We start from the raw sequence: 18,580 nt of genomic DNA on the forward strand, positions 1-18,580 counted from the left end.
TTACATGTAGAGGGTGACGATTTGGGGGTGTGCCCCTTTCGAGAGCTCACAAAGTACATTAAATTTGATTTGCTGTGTTTGTGGGCTCAGTGTCCTGGAATAGTGATGGTCTGGTCGGATATGGTGCCGCGTAAGCAATGGAGGGACGCTAGGTCAGTGGAGAGGCTGAATAAAGCGAGGATAAAAGTCAATAGGGCGATAGGCCGTTTCGTAGTGAGTAATGGCGGTATTGCGGTTCGTCATAGGGAACTGGAGTCGGGAGACTCTGCGGGTGTGGCGGGACGCAAGGAGGTGAGGTTTCACTCCCTTGTGTCATGGGCGGGGGCTGGTCCTTTAAGTTGGTGGTTATAGTGGCTCTGGCGTGGTGAGAAGGGAGCCAAAGGGGCTCTGGACTCCCCAGGGATTGGATTTTGGGGTGTGATATGGCGGGTATTTGCCCACGTTTGTTGCCCATGGTTACCGCTTCTTCCTCTGAGCTGGCATTCATTGGCTAGAGGTAATTTTATTGAGTTCATATTAAGGAGCCCTCGGAACCTTTAGGATATGAAGAGTGTTTGTGTGGAAGAATGGGCTTTGTAGTAACGTTTAACAGTTGCTTTTTCTTGTAAGAAATAGTGATCCAAACTGTTTCCAAACAGTATCTTGGTCATCAGCAGGTATTGGTTTAACTTTGTCAGGCAAATACTACCGCTATGCGGTAGCTCTCTCAGCTCTGCTATGCTTCGCTGGATGAATAGGAAACTCTTCCTCTTTTGCTAGGACTTAAGTTAGCTGTAGTCTGTAGTCTGCAGTGGCGTAGCATGAGGGGGGGCCCATGGGGACCTTTGCCCCGGGCGCAAAATTGCAGGGGGCGCCAGACAGCAAGCACTTCAATGAGGGCCACAGGAGCCTATGGCTCCCGTCCCCTCCGTTCTTTCTCATATGAGGCAGTAGAGCGACTGTAATGACTAGAATGGAGTTCCTCCTAGGAGGTATGATGCCGGGTGAAGAGGCGTAGTCTCGTCATCCAGGGGGCAGGGCCTCAATATTTGCATGAGATTCTACAGAGCACATTGTTGAAGAGAGGAGCAGAGGCTGCAGGTCAGTGTGTGGAGAAGAATATTGACTTGTATGTTTACTTGGGGGCTTTTTGCAGGGGCTGAAGGGAGGAGGAATAATCCTTGTACTGGAGACTGTATGTTAGAGGGGTCTAAAGAGAGGGTAGTGGGGGTGATATTATTTACATGGGACTGTATTCTGGAGGGGCTAATGGCGGGGAGGTGATATTATTTTACATGGGACTGTATGCTGGAGTGGCTGAAGGCAGGAAGAGTGGTGAATTTTACATGGGACTGTTTGCAAGAAGAGCTGGAAGGCAGGGGAAGTGATGTATCTTATGGGATTGTATGCTGGAGGGGCTGAAGGCCAACTGCGAAGAGAGGGAGGGTGATATTATTTACATGGGCTGTATGCTGGAAGGGCTGAAGATGGGGAGTAATGTATTTTACATGGCACTGTATGCTGGAGTGGCTAAGGCAGGGAAGTGATGTGTATTACATGCAGTGGCGTAGCTAGAAATGACTGGGCCCCACAGCATATTTTTGAATGGGGCCCCCCTCCCCCAGTAATTTTTTCGCAACCCCTTACTTTCATGCCGCCCCCATTCCTGTGGCTAGTAAAGATCGCTCTCTCAGACCAGGACCGGCAGCTGTTCCATCCGTTTTATACGCTGTCTGTACTGTCACTGTATATAATTTCATTGTGTAATACTGTTGAGGGGGCCCTGACAAAATCTTTTAGTCCTCTTCCTCCTGGATGGGCCCCTTCGGGGTCAGGGCCCCAAAGCAGCCGCTTCCCCTGCTTCCCCTTATAGTTACGCCTCTGATTACATGGGACTGTATGCTGGAGGGGCTGAAGGCAGGGGGGGTTGTATCTTACATGGGACTATATGCTGGAGGGGCTGAAGGCAGGGAAGTGATGTATCTTACATGGGACTGTATGTTGAAGGGGCTGAAGGTAGGAGAGTGATGTATCTTACACTGGACTATATGCTGGAGGGGCTAAAGGCAGGTAAGTGATGTGTTTTACATGGGACTGTATGCTGGAGGGGCTGAAGGAAGGGGGAATGTTGTATCTTACATGGGACTGTATGCTGGAGGGGCTGAAGGAGGGCATAATTATTACTCTAATACTACAGAGGGGGCCGTTAAAATATTAAGAATACTAATAATACAGAGGGGGCCAGTATATATTATAATTATACAGCGGGCATTATAATTATGGGCACTACGGGGGGAGGGGAGGTCTGTTATCTGAGGATGATAGTAAAGTGAGAAATATAAAACATTTTCTGTGAAACTCTATGTGGCGAAACCAACCTAGCCACTGGGTTTTGGAGGGGCCTGGCTACTAGCCTCTTGCCCCAGGATTATGGGCCCTCTCATCAGCCAGGCCTCATTTGTTCACAAAGGACTTGGACTAACTTGAACTCTCACCCCCACGAATTAGACCAGGGTTCAAGTTAGTCCATTACGTTTGGTAATTGTATTTTGTGGATTGCGTCTCAGACAATACTCATTGTGTTAGTTAATTGTGTCTCAGACAATGCTCATTGTATTTTGTTTATTGCGTTACAGACAGAGGGAAGGGGGTTTTGTGTACAATTGCTGGGAAGGTTGAATACTGTAAATACATGTGATTGGCTGTTTTTACAAAACCCTGTGGGTGGTAACATTGTTGGAAGATGTGTATAAATCAATGCTTGTGTTAAAATAAAGGGAGTTTCTGTTTTAACCCTCAAGGTGAAGTGTCGTCTCATTCTTGGGGGAGGATTTATGGTATGCTGTTCCAGTTTGACTGCTAGGAGTGTAAACCTATTCGTATGGTTTCCTATTCAACTGTCTACAGCATTCATATGCTTGAAGAGGATTTATATGCTGCTTCGGTTCGGTGATTGTGGTGTCTGCCAGAGTGCTTGGAAACCTCAGGAAAACGCTAGGAGCAGCCGTCAATGGAGGTACTCAGTCGGGGTGCCAGGTGATCCGTTACACTCTACAGAGACGAGACGCGGCTGCAGGGGCGTAGCTAACGGCTCATGGGCCCTGGTGCAAGAGTTCAGCTTGGGCCCCCCTCCCTCAGTGCGTTGTGTGTCTTCTTATGTGGCACAAGGGTCTTTGGGGCCCCCTCAGGCTCCTGGGCCCGGTAGCGACTGCTACCTCTGCACCCCCTATAGCTACGCCCATGCGCGGCTGAAAGAAGTTATCATGATGGTCCTATCTCCGAATGAAGACGCTGAGGAAAGTCTACATCACAGGGGATGTCACTGGATGTAACAGGTATGGTGCTGTATTCTCCTGTATATTTCATAGCAATGTATGTTACTTCCATCCAAATATCTGGTTGGGGGGGGTGGATATTGAATTTGGGCCCACTTATAGTCCTAGGAACCCCTTGTCCTGGATTTAGAGTATCTCAAGCTTCGGCTCAGCTTGGGTGAAGGCAATGCAAGCCCAGGAGGGGTCAAGCAACCATGTAGATATCGCAGGCAGGGCCTGCAGGCCTAGCAGAGCAGGCAGTGCTCTTCTATCCGGCACACAAACTCTCCCTAAGGAGGGTAGACTAGACACTGACTTCTCACTAACTTAACTCCTCCCTCTAGCTACAGAGGGCTGGAAGGAAGCAGAAGGGTACTCTCCAGAGAAACTATCTCTGCCAATACTGCCGCCATCTGCTGGTGGACCAGGTAATTACACTTGAACATAACAATTTCAGGAATAAATATGTACATTATTAGGCGATGACCATAGAATACATTAGATGTTATACATTAGCACAAAGAAGATGGTAGCAAGGTGTCAAAAGGAGTGGTAATGGCATTGTGACTCAGTCTGTGTTGTGTGGTCACCCTGTACCACAAGTGCCTCTAACCACTCCTGCAACAGAACCAGAGATAACGCACCCATAGAAAAACCAAAAGAAGGGCCTCCACAAGAGCGGAAAAAAGAAGGACCACCCAGTGGAGCCCACCGAGCGAGCTGAACCTGCTGCATCGCAACTCGACTACCTTTCATGCATACTAAGGCAAAGACATACTGACTTCAAGATGTACCATAAAAAGGGGAATCTAGTACAATGGGGAACTAATATCTGTTGAGAGCCCAAGAGAAGTACGCGCAGGTCTGGCATGACACCCAGCGCCGCTTGACCACTGCCATGACATTCTCACAGCTGCCTGCTGAACACAATACATCAGAAATGACACTACTGGAACTACGAACCACTGAACGTGACCTACCAACTAGTGATAATTCAACAGATACTGCTCCATGCACTCCAGAGCCACTGCCAAGTGATGATCTCCTTGCCATGAGAAATCTAGTGGCAAATTCCTACGGCTGCCTCGGTCACCTATGAGGAAATGCCAAAAGTCTACAGAAGACTACAGACAAATTTCCACCTACGGTTCCAGATTATGCCACAGGAGGTTGCCAGAGGACCACAGATGGAGTCCCTGCTGGAGGTACAACCAGTGGAATTAGTTCTTAGGATCTAGAAGCGAACAAACCAGCGGTCATGGGTACCTGAAAGTGTCAGAGGGGTTAAGAAACATGTGATTGGCCTTTGTTTGCTTGTTTTGTGTTTAGGCCCTAATTAACCACCCTCCTGCCTCTTGACAAAAGGGACTCCTCTTTCATCAAATCCAAGTTGCGCCTCTCTTTCCCCTTCTCAGGTTATGCCAACATCTGTCCGAGACTATTCTGCAATGTTACACGATTTGTTCCCAAGGAATGTACTCAAAGGTCTACCTGAACTCCTTGTGACTCTACTTGTGATTCCAAAACTCTAGGCTGGCAGAACTGCACTTTCAGGATCTCCCTGTTGTACCTGTTCATTTGCAACATTTAGGCCTGGACCCGTCACCAAAGACTGAAACGCACCTGAGTGGTGATGTGCCTAAGGTCTGTGCTACCTGGACTTTGGCAGACCCGCAGACCCAGGAATGATTTTTCACTGCTACAGTATTTGTGGACTCCAAAGTATCTGAGCCCTGTAGCCAGGGTGCCTGTTAAATAGCTACACAGGCTGCCACCCTTGCCTCCATCAAAGATTGCCACTCAGTACCCTCATGTATTCCCTGATGGTGGCTAGATTTAGCCTAGGCCTTAAACATTTATGTATGTGCACTTATTTCCTTAACTTTTTTCCCCCACAGCATTGGGAGGGGAGACAGCTAGCTGAGATCTGTGTTTTTGGACATTTGCTATTAGGCTACCAGGGAGGATTCCTAGCACAACCCAAGAATGGCTTGCCTTACAGCAAGGGGATGTGCAGTAACTCAGACCTGAAGGTATCTGCAAGCAATATGTTTTTGTTCTGTTATGCATATACATCAGCATGACAAGATATGGTTTGCAGGCACAGGGTTAACCACCCTGTTCCTCCCCTCTTGATAGGAGCGAGCTGGTTCTATTTCCAGCCAGGAAGGGGAGTTCTAGTTTGGATAGTGTGGAGTGTGGAAGCACAGTCTAGAGCTCTTACTCCAATGGTCTTAGGGACCAGCACAATAGTCTACTCCCTAGAGAGAGAGAATAAAGAATTCCCAAGTGACTGCATTCTCGAAAGCTACAGCATTATATTGTCAGCAGGGTGATCAGCAATCCACATTTTTACAAACCCTGCTGTTGCTCAGATACCCATCACCTACATTACATTCAGGCCAGACCAACTCAAAGCCTGCATTACACAGTGGACCCCTATATCCACAAGTGTCAGCACCCAGCTGCTAGCCAGAAGCTCAAGGGAGAGTCATCAGCAAGATAGCAAATCAGAGGATTTATGGTATGCTGTTCCAGTTTGACTGCTAGGAGTGTAAACCTATTCGTATGGGTACATGGTACATTATCATCTGGAAATAGAAAATTCCACTCCAAACTACTGTTGGATGTACTACAAGTTATATTTTACATTGAGTAAAGAGAGACTTTTATTTTGTAACTGCTGGGTTGAGTCTTTAAATCAAACTTTAATTTAAGTTTTAAGTCTGACTATGAAGTTGATTTTATGAAAGATAAGCAGTACCATTAAATTGTATCCCCTAACTTATCAAGAATATTACAGCAGTTGATATAATATTGCAGTGCAAGTATGCTGGAATTTCAATTTGTGAAATACAATGATTTACCTCCAAACACACGGTTAGTAGAAGCTTGTCATATTCCTGGGGAGAGTTACGGAGAACATAGCTTCCAACGCTTCCATTATTCTTCAGTTTATCAATAGCAAACTCTGAGCTAAAGAAAAGAATATTTATAATGGTAAATAGAAGCAGAAATAATGTTGATAAAATGCTTTGAAGAACTCATGATAATATTGATTCAATGAAACCAGAATAATATTTATGCACTTTAAAAATCGTATATACATGTAGGAGGCCCTCTGTGACCTGTACTGCAGAGATGCTTACCCAAGTTATAGTTCAGATTAGGTGCTTGTAACAACCAGGCAGGCAGGAATAACAGAACTAAATCAGACTTTACACCAAAGCATAACAGTTACAAGTTGAGGCTACCAAGAGGTTCAATACTTGGCGGTTCACAGTGTCTCAATTAGTAGATTGCACAGCAGTTATTTTAACAAAAATATTTCTTATGTTGATGGTGGTTTTCCACAAACTATTGTGGAGATTAGTAGGGTCTCTGGGGCTGCTTCATTCATACATGTTATATACAGGACCACTTGCTTTGGCGTGGTGCTCAGGACCCTCCACACCACGTATCAGGTGTGCTGCAGTTTTATACCTCTCATACATGGTAACATCTCTCCAGACTCGCTTCTCTGAAGCTAAATCTGTGGCACTGTGAGGGTAGGTTTACATGGAGTTTTTTGGAGAAGATTTTGAGGAAGATTTTCCTGCAGGTTCTTCAGCCAAAGCCAGTAGTGGATGAAGTATGGAGCAAGCAATATAATTAACTGATGCAAGTGAGACGACGAGCAGAGTAATCTTGAAGAGGAAGTAGAGCTCGTACAAGTACTGCCTACTATTCTAAATCGCTGATCAACGAAGCGTCAGCAGTTGGACTCCCACCGATCAGATATTGATGATCTATCCTGAGGATAGGTCTCCAATATTACTGGCTGCACAACCCCTTTAATATACAGTATCTGATACCTTTCAAATTCACTTCTGGTTTTGGATGAAAAATTTGCTGGAAAATCTGCCTCAAAACCTCCTCAAAAGACACAGTTTGAACTTACCCTGGTACACACTAAAACTACAGTCTGCAAACATGGAGTCATTTGTCAGTATACATCACAAGTTTTGGTGGAGACAACATATAGCAGTTCTCTACCGCAGTCCCACCTCCTAGTGACTTCACTGATACAGCTTACACCCACTAGGAGACCTCTCCCCTAGGCAACCAACTCTCAATGAATACAGTGTGAGAAACCTCCATCATAAAACACATCAGCATTACAATTTTTGCAGGACACAGGCACAAACTAATGGTGGAACGTTGCTTTTTAAGGTTTATATTTATAGGACAATGAGAAGCACCAAATTGACTTTTATTCTACTTTTTATTTGGTTAAAGCATATATTTACAATTAACATTACAAGTTTTTCTATAATGCATAGACAAGTGATCCATTATAATGGTTCCAAGACTTTTAAAACAGAATGGTCTTTCTTTGCTGACTCACCATACAATGATCTGCAGCATGTGTGATAGAAAGATCCAGCTAATAAACCTAGACATTTCACTGGTAAACTGCTCGTATTAGCTGTCTAGTAGAATATCTCTGCCGCACAGTATCATAATACATGTTCCTTACTACTCTATACTTTTGCCAGGATAAGGTGCTCCTTTGGACAAGAAGCAAGGCTGCCCCATTTTTTTTTCCGGTACACTGTGTTTACGGTACAGGACACTGATGAAGCTTCTGTCATCAATATAAAAAGTGCTTTACAGCTTCCAGCAGTTCTTTCTGGCTAGTATTAGTAAGGAATTGCTTTACTTGTATTAGCTTTATGCTTGTTTTCTTTAATCTTCTCTTTCTCTTTTTAAATCAGATCATTTTTATTGTAAAAATGTACATCAATAAAACATTGTTACAAATACAAGCATATTGCATCCCATATTTTGATATACACAGTTAGTACCACTACGTGTGTTTTTTCATACAACAGGTATCTACATAAATTATAATACTACCGCAACATACCCTTCCCACCCCTCCACCCCCCCAACTCCCACTTCAGCACTTTATGGACTTCTACGATTTTTATTCGGTGTTAAACCTCCAGCGGCCCCACAATTTTTCATATTTTTGCGGGCATCCTCTCTTTATAAACACCATTTTCTCATAAATTAACATTGTGTTTACTTTCCTTCTAAATTCTTCAATGACTGGAGAGCATGACTGAATCCAATGTAGGGCGATCAACTTCCTTGCCACATATAATAGTCTGCTAGCTACAATCCTATCTGTCTCCTCTTTCCCAATATCTGACACATAACCCAAGACACATATTTTGGGTTCCCTAGGTATCTGCAGTGAAAAGATAGTTTGAATCATTGCCAACAAATCCGACCAGAAGCCATCTAATTGTGAACATTGCCACAGCATATGCAATAAATCAGCTGGTTCTGCTTGGCATCGTGGACACTTTGCATCCGCTCTGATGCCAATCCGGTGTAAAAAGACCGGAGTTTTGTAAACTCTGTGTACAATGAAAAGTTGAGACAACTTCCCACCTTCGCTTAATGATACTGTCGGTATGGCTTCTAATATAGCTTCCCACTGCTCCTGAGAGATTTCCCCTATATCTTTCCTCCAGCCCTTCATTCTGGACAGGGGAAACGCTTCCAGATATTTATCTAGTAACATTTGATATACCATTGAAATGATCCCTTTTTTATCCCCTTTCTCCACTATTAAACGTAAAGACGCGTCTTTATGTATCTTGGTTTAATCTTCTCTTTCTAGTTATTTTGTGTTTGCATTTTGTTACCTGTAACCAGTTACTGGTTATCATAGAGTTATGGTCTGAAGTTATGCTATTTTCAACTTTCAGTGGTTGTCCTGGAACCTATTAATATTTTATCTTGGGGGGTCCCTTGTGCTACATAATACCAATTTTAAATGCATTGAGTGTTCAAAGGATAACTCACGTGATAGGACCATGACACTGATTGTCCAAATTCCACCTCAGTCTTGGTGGAGCCACTTCTTCACAAAAATAATGCTGCGAGTCTTTAGTCAACCGGTAATATCCATCAACCAGAGACACAAAAGACAGAGTGTCTCTTAACATTTGGAACTGTGCCTCCTTAGGAATAAATAAACAGGTATTAGAGGACATGAACAAATCATTTTAAACTTGTCATTAATAGTGTTGGGCAATCAAGCTCGGCCAAACACTAATTTTACTTGAGCATCGGACGAATACCGCGTGTGCTTGAGCGCGATGCTCGAGTCTCCTCCCCGCACGTTTGTTGGCTACTAAGCAGCCAATAAACGTGCAGGTAAGTACTGCCATTCACTGCAATGCCGAAGCCATGTTGGCTACTGGCATTACAGTGATTGGCTGGCCGGAACGTGTCATCGGGTGCTATATAGCACCCGATGACACGTGTTTGGCTCAGTCTTAGTCAGGGAGAGCTGGAGAGCAGAAGGGAGAGATAGTGTAGGAAGTGAAATAGGAATATTTAAGTTTTTATACTTGTTATAGACCCAAAAGTCCATTTAAGGACTATTGTGTGTGGCAGCAATATATATTTTTAGCGCAACCTGCGCTAATTCTAAAACTTGTTAGAAACCCAAAAGTCCTTTTAAGGACTATAGTTGTATCTGGCAGCAATGTAAATTTTTAGCGCAACCTGAGTTAAATAGCTTGCAATTGTTTGGCTGCTGCAGAGAGCGACATTTTCTGTGCTACATCTCCTGCGTAACGTGTGCGCAGCCTAAAAAATCTGTGACATCCAGTGTACTTTTTCTGTAGACGGTGTCCGCTGCGGACAGTTACATTACCTGCGCTACGTCTCCTGTATAACGTTTGTGTATCCGAAATATCAGTGACATTCAGTCTAATTTTTTTGCTGCTGATGGCAGCGACATTACCGGCGCTACATCTCCTGTTTAACGTGTGCGCATCCTAAATATCGGTGACATTCATTCAGTGTTATTTTTTTAGGCGGTGATGACATCGACATTACTTGCGCTATACTTCCTGTTTAACGAGTGCGCATCCTAAATATCAATGTCATTCATTCAGTGTAATTTTTTATTAGGCAGTGGTGACAGCGACATTACTTGCACTATACCTCCTGTTTAACGTGTGCGCATCCTAAATATCAGTGACATTCATTCATTGTAATTGTTTATTAGGTGGTGGTGACAGCGACATTACTTGCGCTATACCTCCCGTATAATGTTTGTGCATCCTAAATATCAGTGACATTCATTCATTGTAATTTTTTATTAGGCGGTGGTGACAGCGACATTACTTGCGCTATAACTCCTGTTTAACGTGTGTGCATCCTAAATATCAGTGACTTCATTCAGTGTCATTTTTTATTAGGTGGTGGTGACAGCGACATTACTTGCACTATACCTCCTGTTTAACGTGTGCGCATCCTAAATATCAGTGACATTCATTCAGTGTAATTGTTTATTAGGTGGTGGTGACAGCGACATTACTTGCGCTATACCTCCCGTATAATGTTTGTGCATACTAAATATCAGTGACATTCATTCAGTGTAATTTTTTATTAGGCGGTGGTGACAGCGACATTACTTGCGCTATACCTCTTGTTTGATATGTGCGCATCCTAAAAATATCTGTGACATTCTGTGTATTTTATTTGCGCATACACTTCAAAAACATGCGCTACTGTACGTGTGACATACTTGCAAGCATTTAATATGCGCAAGGTGAGCAGTAAGGGACAGGGAAGTGGCCGTGCTGCTGATGGTGCATGCAGAGGCCATTGCCCTGGGCGTGGTGAAACTGTGCCTGCTGCCAGAGCACAAGAAACACACTCATCCACAATACCTAGCTTCATGTCCCAGTTTGCAGGGCGGCGCAGGACACCACTCTCGAAGTCAGACCAGCGCGACCAGGTGGTTGGTTGGATTGCAGCAGATAATGCTTCCAGTCGGTTAAGCACCGAGTCCAGTTTCAGTAGCCAAGAGTCTGGTCAACAGAATCCTCACCCTTATACTCCTTCCACCCACCATGGAGAGTCTTGGCAAACAAGTGATCCCACACTCGGATATTCCGAGGAGCTGTTTTCATCGCTATTCCTTAATTTGGGCCTCTCGCCAAGCCCGCTTGAAGAGGGACATGAGGAGATCTTGTGCTCTAATTTCCAAACTCTGGAGCATCCACAGTCAGAAGAATATGACGGTGGGGAACGGCAATTAGTGTTTCACGAGGTGGATGATGATGATGAGACACAGTTGCCAATAAGTCAACCGCAATTAGTGTCTCAAGAGGTTCATGTTGAGGATGAGACACAGTTGTCAATAACGGAGGTTGTTGTTAGGTCAACAAGTCAGGAGGATGACAAGAGTGAGGAAATGGAAGAGGAGGTGCTGGACGATGAAGTCACTGACCCAACCTGGGAAGGTGGCAATCCGAGCGACGACAGCAGTACAGAGGGGGAGGGATCCGCAGCACCGCAACAGGCTGGAAGAGGCAGTGTAGTGGCAAAAGAGAGAAGGCGAGCCACACCAAACAGGCCTGCAACTGTTCCCCGGAGCACCCCCTTGCGGAAATCTCCCTTGCCAAGGGCTAGGTGTTCCGCAGTCTGGTGCTTTTTTGAGGAAAGCGCGGATGATAAAAGAATTGTCATTTGCAACCTGTGCCGTACCAAAATGAGCAGGGGCGTGAACACTAGCAAGCTCACCACCACCAGCATGATCCGCCACATGGCATCAAAGCACCCTAATAGGTGGGCCGAATGCTTGGGTCCACAACCAGTGTCTGCGGGTCACACCACTGCCTCCTCTTCCCCTGTGTTACGTGCTGGCCAATACCCTGTCCAAGACGCAGGCCCGGATGCCTCCCACCATGCACCTGGACCTTCGGAAGCACCATCAGCTAGCACATTACCTTCTGTGTCCCAGTGCAGCGTACAGATGTCTAAACCCCAGGCCTTTGAACGAAAGAGCAAATACCCACCCACCCACCCACAGACCATAGCAATAAATGCACACCTTTCCAAATTGCTGGCCCTGCAAATGTTGCCATTTAGGCTTGTGGACACTGAGGCTTTCCGCAGCCTGATGGCGGCGGCTATCACGCGGTACTCTGTCCCTAGCCTCCAATATTTTTCACAGTGTGCAGTCCTAGCCTTATACCAGCCTGTGTCCCGTAACATCACCCGTGCCCTGACCAATGCAGTTATTGGGAAGGTCCACTTAACGACTGACACATGGACAAGTGCTTTTGGCCAGGGAAGCTACATTTCCCTGACTGCACACTGGGTGAACGTTGTGGAGTCCGGGAGCGAGTCGTACCCTGGGATGGCACGGGTTCTACCGATGCCAAGGATTATGATCCCTACTTCCATCACGGTTTCCGCCGCCACCTACGTTAGTGGTTGCAACCCCCCTTCTCCTCCTCTGCCTCCTCCTCCACTTCCACCTCTGAATTATCATCTTGCAACACCAGTCAGCCATCAGTCAGTAGCTGTCATGCCCTGCTCAGGCTATGTGCGGAGGTCCGCCAGGTTAGCAGCACGTGTGTAGCCTTTTGTTTTGGAGTTGAGCTATATCCGCCTCCCTTCAGGTGCACTGGGTGGGGTCGTTGGTTTGAGTTTAAATTATGCCCACTCCCAGTGTCCTGTGCAGGTTATAGCTTCTCTCTGGCTCAGAGGAAGGAAGGAAGGATTTGCTGTTCCTGCTCAGTAAGATAAGTTGGTTTTGTTATCTTGTGGTTGTCTGTCTAGGCTGTTAGAGAGACACCTGCCCCCTCCAGGTTCTGAGGGAGCAGGCTGCCTCTTTCCCCCTTTCACCATCTTAGGGATTTTAGGGAATCTTCAGCCTAGGCACGGGGACACGTTTTTTCCCACCTTCAGGGTCTGTCCGCCGTGACATTAGAACCCGCCAATCCTTTGACTGCCATTTCTCAGCTGTTTTGAGATGGAGTCAATTGATGCGCTAGTTGATCGCATGCAGGGATTATCCCTAGAAGTTGTGGATCTGCGTAATTCGGTCACACGTATCAGAATGCTCTGGCATCAGGTGCAATAGGAGGAAATCAAATTTATGGGGAGCCTAAAGTCGCTTTATGGGGAGCCTAAAGGGGTGTGGATGACTTTATCCGCTTCAAAGAGTCATGCAAGTTGTATTTTCGGCTGCGTCCATCTTCGTCTGGTGATGAGAGTCAGAGGGTAGGGATAATCATTTCCCTGCTTAAAGGGGACGCGCAATCCTGGGCCTTTTCTCTGCCGTCCGGTACTCTGGCCCTCCGGTCGGTGGAAGAATTTTTTAAAGCCCTGGGATTAATTTATGATGATCCAGATCGGGTCTCGATGGCGGAAGCTAAATTGCGGAATTTATTACAAGGTGAACATACTGCAGAGGCTTACTGCGTTGAGTTTAGGAGATGGGCTACCGAGTCAGAGTGGAATGACCCCGCGTTACGTAGTCAGTTTTGTCAGGGGTTATCTGAGAGATTGAAAGATGCCCTTGCTTTTCATGAGTACCCGGATACATTGGAGAATGCTATGTCCTTGGCAGTACGGTTAGATAGACGTATTAGAGAGAGATGTATCCCTTCTGTGAGTGGTTTCGTCTCACCTGCTCCCCAGGGTGATATGATATGTAACTCTGGGGTAGGGGAGGAACCCATGCAGCTGGGTCAGGTATCTTTCCGTTCTGGTAGTAGGAACTTTAGGAGGTTGCATAAACTATGTTATTACTGTGGAAAAAGCGGTCATTTTATTTTTGCTTGTCCTTTTGTTAAACCGCATGTTGATGAGAAAGAATCACAAAGAGGTTTACATAAAGAAAAAAAAAACATCCCTGACTCTTGGTAGTGTGAATGGGGTGGCGGAGCAAGCAGGTATGCAAGCTCCCTGTAATACTCGTTTTCTCCGTCCAGCTATGGTGGCGCTAGACTCAAGAATTTTTTGTTGTTGAAGTATTCGTTGACTGTGGTGCTGGGGTAAACCTTATTGATTTTCCTTTTCTTCAAAATCTGGGTCTAAGTACTTGCACTTTAGAAAGAGAGATTCCGGTTTTCGCAATTGATTCTTCCCCTCTTTCTCAAAGGAGTCTCACTCATATTGCTCATGGTATTCTGTTAAGGGTGGGTGATTAACATGTTGAGATCATGTCTTGTTTTGTCATGAAGGACTTGCCCGCTCCTATAGTCTTAGGGTTACCTTGGTTGACAAAACATAACCCAATGATAGACTGGCAAGCAAGACAGATCATTGGTTGGAGTGAATTTTGTTCAGACAATTGTCTTGGCACATCTATCTCTGGTGTGTCTACTACGGCTTTACCTCAGTATCAAAGGAAGGGGATACGGATCACGGACTGTAATACGGTTCAATTCCCGGAAATCCAAACAAGGTCTCAGCTATCCATCCTTTTCTCTTTACAAAGAATAAACCCACTGCCACCGGAGACTTAGGCTACTTTCACACTTGCGTTCGGAGCAGATCCGTCTGGTGTCTGCACAGACGGATCCGCTCCTATAATGCAAACGCTTACATCCGTTCAGAACGGATCCGTCTGCATAACTGTTTTTTTCAGATCTGATTTTTCACTTCGTGAAAACTCAGATCCGACAGTATATTCTAACACAGAGGCGTTCCCATGGTGATGGGGACGCTTCAAGTTAGAATATACTAAAAGAACTGTGTACATGACTGCCCCCTGCTGCCTGGCAGCACCCGATCTCTTACAGGGGGCTGTAATCCGCACAATTAACCCCTCAGGTGCCGCACTTGAGGGGTTAATTGTGCGTATCATGGCCCCCTGTAAGAGTTTGGGTGCTGCCAGGCAGCAGGGGGCAGTCATGTACACAGTTCTTTTAGTATATTCTAACTTGAAGCGTCCCCATCACCATGGGAACGCCTCTGTGTTAGAATATACTGTCGGATCTGAGTTTTCACGAAGTGAAAAATCAGATGTGAAAAAAACAGTTATGCAGACAGATCCGTTCTGAACGGATGTAAGCGTTTGCATTATAGGAGCGGATCCGTCTGTGCAGACACCAGACGGATCCGCTCCGAACGCAAGTGTGAAAGTAGCCTAAGTCTCCGGTGGCAGTGGGTTTATTCTTTGTAAAGAAAAAGGATGGATCGCTGAGACCTTGTTTGGATTTCCGGGAATTGAACCGTATTACGGTCCGTGATCCGTATCCCCTTCCTTTGATCTCCGATCTTTTTGATCAGATTGTTGGAGCCAAGGTGTTCTCCAAGTTGGATTTAAGAGGGGCCTACAATCTGATCAGAATCAAGGAAGAGGATGAGTGGAAAACGGCCTTCAACACGCACGAGGGTCATTTAGAGAATCTGGTTATGCCTTTTGGGTTAACTAACGCACCAGCGGTATTTCAGCGATTCGTCAATGACATTTTCCATCATTTTGTGGGGAGGTTCGTGGTAGTTTACTTGGATGACATTGTCATTTACTCTCCTGATCTGAAGACCCATTAGGAACACGTGAGACAGGTTTTGACGATCCTTCGGGAGAATTGGAGAAATGTGTGTTTTCTGTGCAGGAGCTTCCGTTTCTTGGATATCTGCTTTCTGACTCTGGTTTTCATATGGAAAAGGTCCGGGCGGTTCTGGAATGGGACCGACCGGAGAATCAGAAAGCTTTGATGCGGTTTTTGGGGTTTACTAATTATTATAGAAAATTTATCTTGAACTATTCTACCATTGTAAAACCTCTGACCGATATAACTAAGAAGGGCGCCGACGTCTCTGTCTGGTCGGATAAGGCATTGCAGGCCTTTTCGGCTATTAAGGAATGTTTGGCGTCTGCTCCCATTATGGTGCAGCCCGATGTGTCAGCCATTCGTGGTGGAGGTTGATGCATCAGAAGTGGGGGTTGGAGCAGTGCTGTCGCAGGGTTCATCTCCTGGCAAATGGGTTCCGTGTGCTTTTTTTTTCCAAGAAGCTCTCAGTCGCCGAGAGGAATTATGATGTAGGAGATAGGGAATTGCTGGCCATCAAATTGGCCTTTGAGGAATGGCGTCACTGGTTGGAGGGGGTGTCTCATCCCGTTACAGTATATACGGAACATAAGAATTTGGCTTACCTGCAATCTGCCAAGCGTCTGAATCCTAGACAGGCCAGATGGTCACTGTTCTTTACCAGGTTCAATTTTGTGGTTACTTTTCGCCCGGGGGTTAACAACGTCAAGGGAGATGAGTTGTCTCGCAGTTTTCCTGGGGGATGTGATTCAGAGGATCCTGCTCCGATTTTGGCTGATGGGGTGGTGGTCTCCGCTCTGTACCCCGAATTGGAGATGGAGGTGTTGGGAGCCAAGGAGGGGGCTCCTGGTTCTTGCCCCCCAGGGAGGTTGTTTGTTCCTGATTGACTGCGATACAAGGTATTCAAGGAACATCACGATACTGTCCTTGCTGGACATCCTGGTGGTAAGTCCACCTTTGATCTTCTTGTGTCCCAGAGGTTCTGGTGGCCCGGGTTACGTAAGAGTGTTGAGGATTACGTAGCAGCTTGTGAGACTTGTGCACGGTCAAAGGTTGCTCATACTCGACCTGCTGCTTCACTTCTTCCTTTGTCTATTCCGTCTCGTCCTTGGACGCACTTGTCTATGGACTTTATTATGGATCTGCCGAGTTCCTCCAGGAAAACAGTAATTTTGGTGGTAGTTTTAGTAAGATGGCTCACTTTGTATCGTTAGCCAGTCTGCCCAATGCCAAGACTCTTGCTCAGATTTTTGTTGATAATATTGTGAAATTACATGGCATTCCCTCGGATGTGGTTTCTGATAGGGGCACGCAGTTTGTCTCCAGGTTTTGGAGGGCGTTCTGCTCTCGGCTTGGCATTCAACTTTCGTTCTCTTTGGCTTTTCATCCGCAGTCGAATGGGCAGACAGAGCGTACTAATCAAAACCTGGAGACCTACTTGAGGTGCTTTGTGGCTGAGAATCAGGAGGACTGGTACTCATTCTTGTCCCTAGCAGAGTTTGCTTTGAATAACCGTAGGCAGGAGTCCACGGGTAAGTCGCCATTTTTTGGCGCATACGGTTTTCATCCTCAGTTTGGTACCTTTACGGGGGCTAGTTCCTCTGGGATGCCAGAGGAGGAGAGAATTTCTTCTGCCTTGTCTTCTATCTGGCAGAGGATCCAAGTGAATTTGGAGAAGATGGGTGAGAGGTATAAGCGAATGGTTGACAAGAGACGTATGACTGGTCCGGACCTGTGTGTGGGTGATCTGGTGTGGTTGTCTACTAAAAATATTAAACTAAGAGTACCATCTTGGAAACTGGGTCCAAGATTTATTGGACCTTACAAAATATCTGCGGTGGTCAATCCAGTAGCATTTCGTCTGGATCTTCCGCAGACTTGGAGGATCCATGATGTGTTCCACAAGTCGTTACTGAAGAAATATGTGAAACCGGTGGAACCATCGCCATTGCCTCCTCCCCCTGTTCTGGTTGATGGAAATTTAGAGTTCGAGATCTCCAGGGTTCTTGACTCAAGAGTTCTTCAGGGTTCCCTTCAGTACCTGGTACACTGGAGGGGATACGGCCCTGAGGAGAGGATGTGGGTTCCGGCTGTGGATGTTAGTGCCAGTCGACTGGTGAGGGCTTTTCACAGATTCCACCTGGATAAAGTTGGGCCGGGGTGTCCGGAGGTCACCCGTAGAAGGGGGGGTACTGTCATGCCCTGCTATGTGCAGAGGTCTGCCAGGTTATCAGCACGTGTGTAGCCTTTTGTTTTTGTTTTGGAGTTGAGCTATATCCGCCTCCCTTCAGGTGCACTGGGTGGAGTCGTTGGTTTGAGTTTAAATTACGCCCACTCCCAGTGTCCTGTGCGGGTTATAGCTTCTGTCTGGCTCAGAGGAAGGAAGGAAGGATTTGTTGTTCCTGCTCAGTGAGATAAGTTGGTTTTGTTATCTTGTGGTTGTCTGTCTAGGCTGTTAGAGAGACACCTGCCCCCTCCAGGCTCTGAGGGAGCAGGCTGCTTCTTTCCCCCTTTCACCATCTTAGGGATTTTAGGGAATCTTCAGCCTAGGCACGGTGACAAGTTTTTTCCCACTTTCAGGGTCTGAACGTGGGCATAGAAGTCTAGGGAGAGCTGGTAGGGATTTGTCAGGAGGTGACCTTTATCCCTTGCTTCTTGCCTAGACACTTGTTTGTTCATATTCTGTGTATCTTGTATCCTGACCGCGGTGACAGTAGCTGGAAGCAGTGTAGCACAGCAGTGGGGAAGCGGCAAGAGGCCATGCTTAAACTGCTCTGCTTAGGTGACAAACAGCATACCGCCGCAGAGCTGTGGCAGGGGATAAAGGACCAGACTGAGCTGTGGCTCTCACCACTCAACCTACAACCAGACATGCTTGTGTCTGATAATGGCCGTAACTTGGTGCCTAGCCCACGTGTT

The 18,580-nt window shown here is 46.1% G+C and overlaps 1 protein-coding gene across 1 annotated transcript in view; it reads right to left on the reverse strand.

Moving 5' to 3' along the window:
- Nucleotides 1-18,580, reverse strand: part of JAK3 (Janus kinase 3) — a 262,203-nt gene that overhangs the window by 100,972 nt on the left and 142,651 nt on the right. Inside the window, exons 8-9 of the mRNA XM_040417463.1 lie at nt 9,153-9,310; nt 6,161-6,269 (exon numbers count right to left, since the gene is read on the reverse strand). Coding sequence (XP_040273397.1) covers nt 6,161-6,269; nt 9,153-9,310 — 267 coding nt within the window. The remainder of the gene's footprint in view (nt 1-6,160; nt 6,270-9,152; nt 9,311-18,580) is intronic.

Source organism: Bufo bufo, chromosome 2, assembly GCF_905171765.1.
Source record: "Bufo bufo chromosome 2, aBufBuf1.1, whole genome shotgun sequence".
NCBI classification, from domain to species: domain Eukaryota; kingdom Metazoa; phylum Chordata; class Amphibia; order Anura; family Bufonidae; genus Bufo; species Bufo bufo.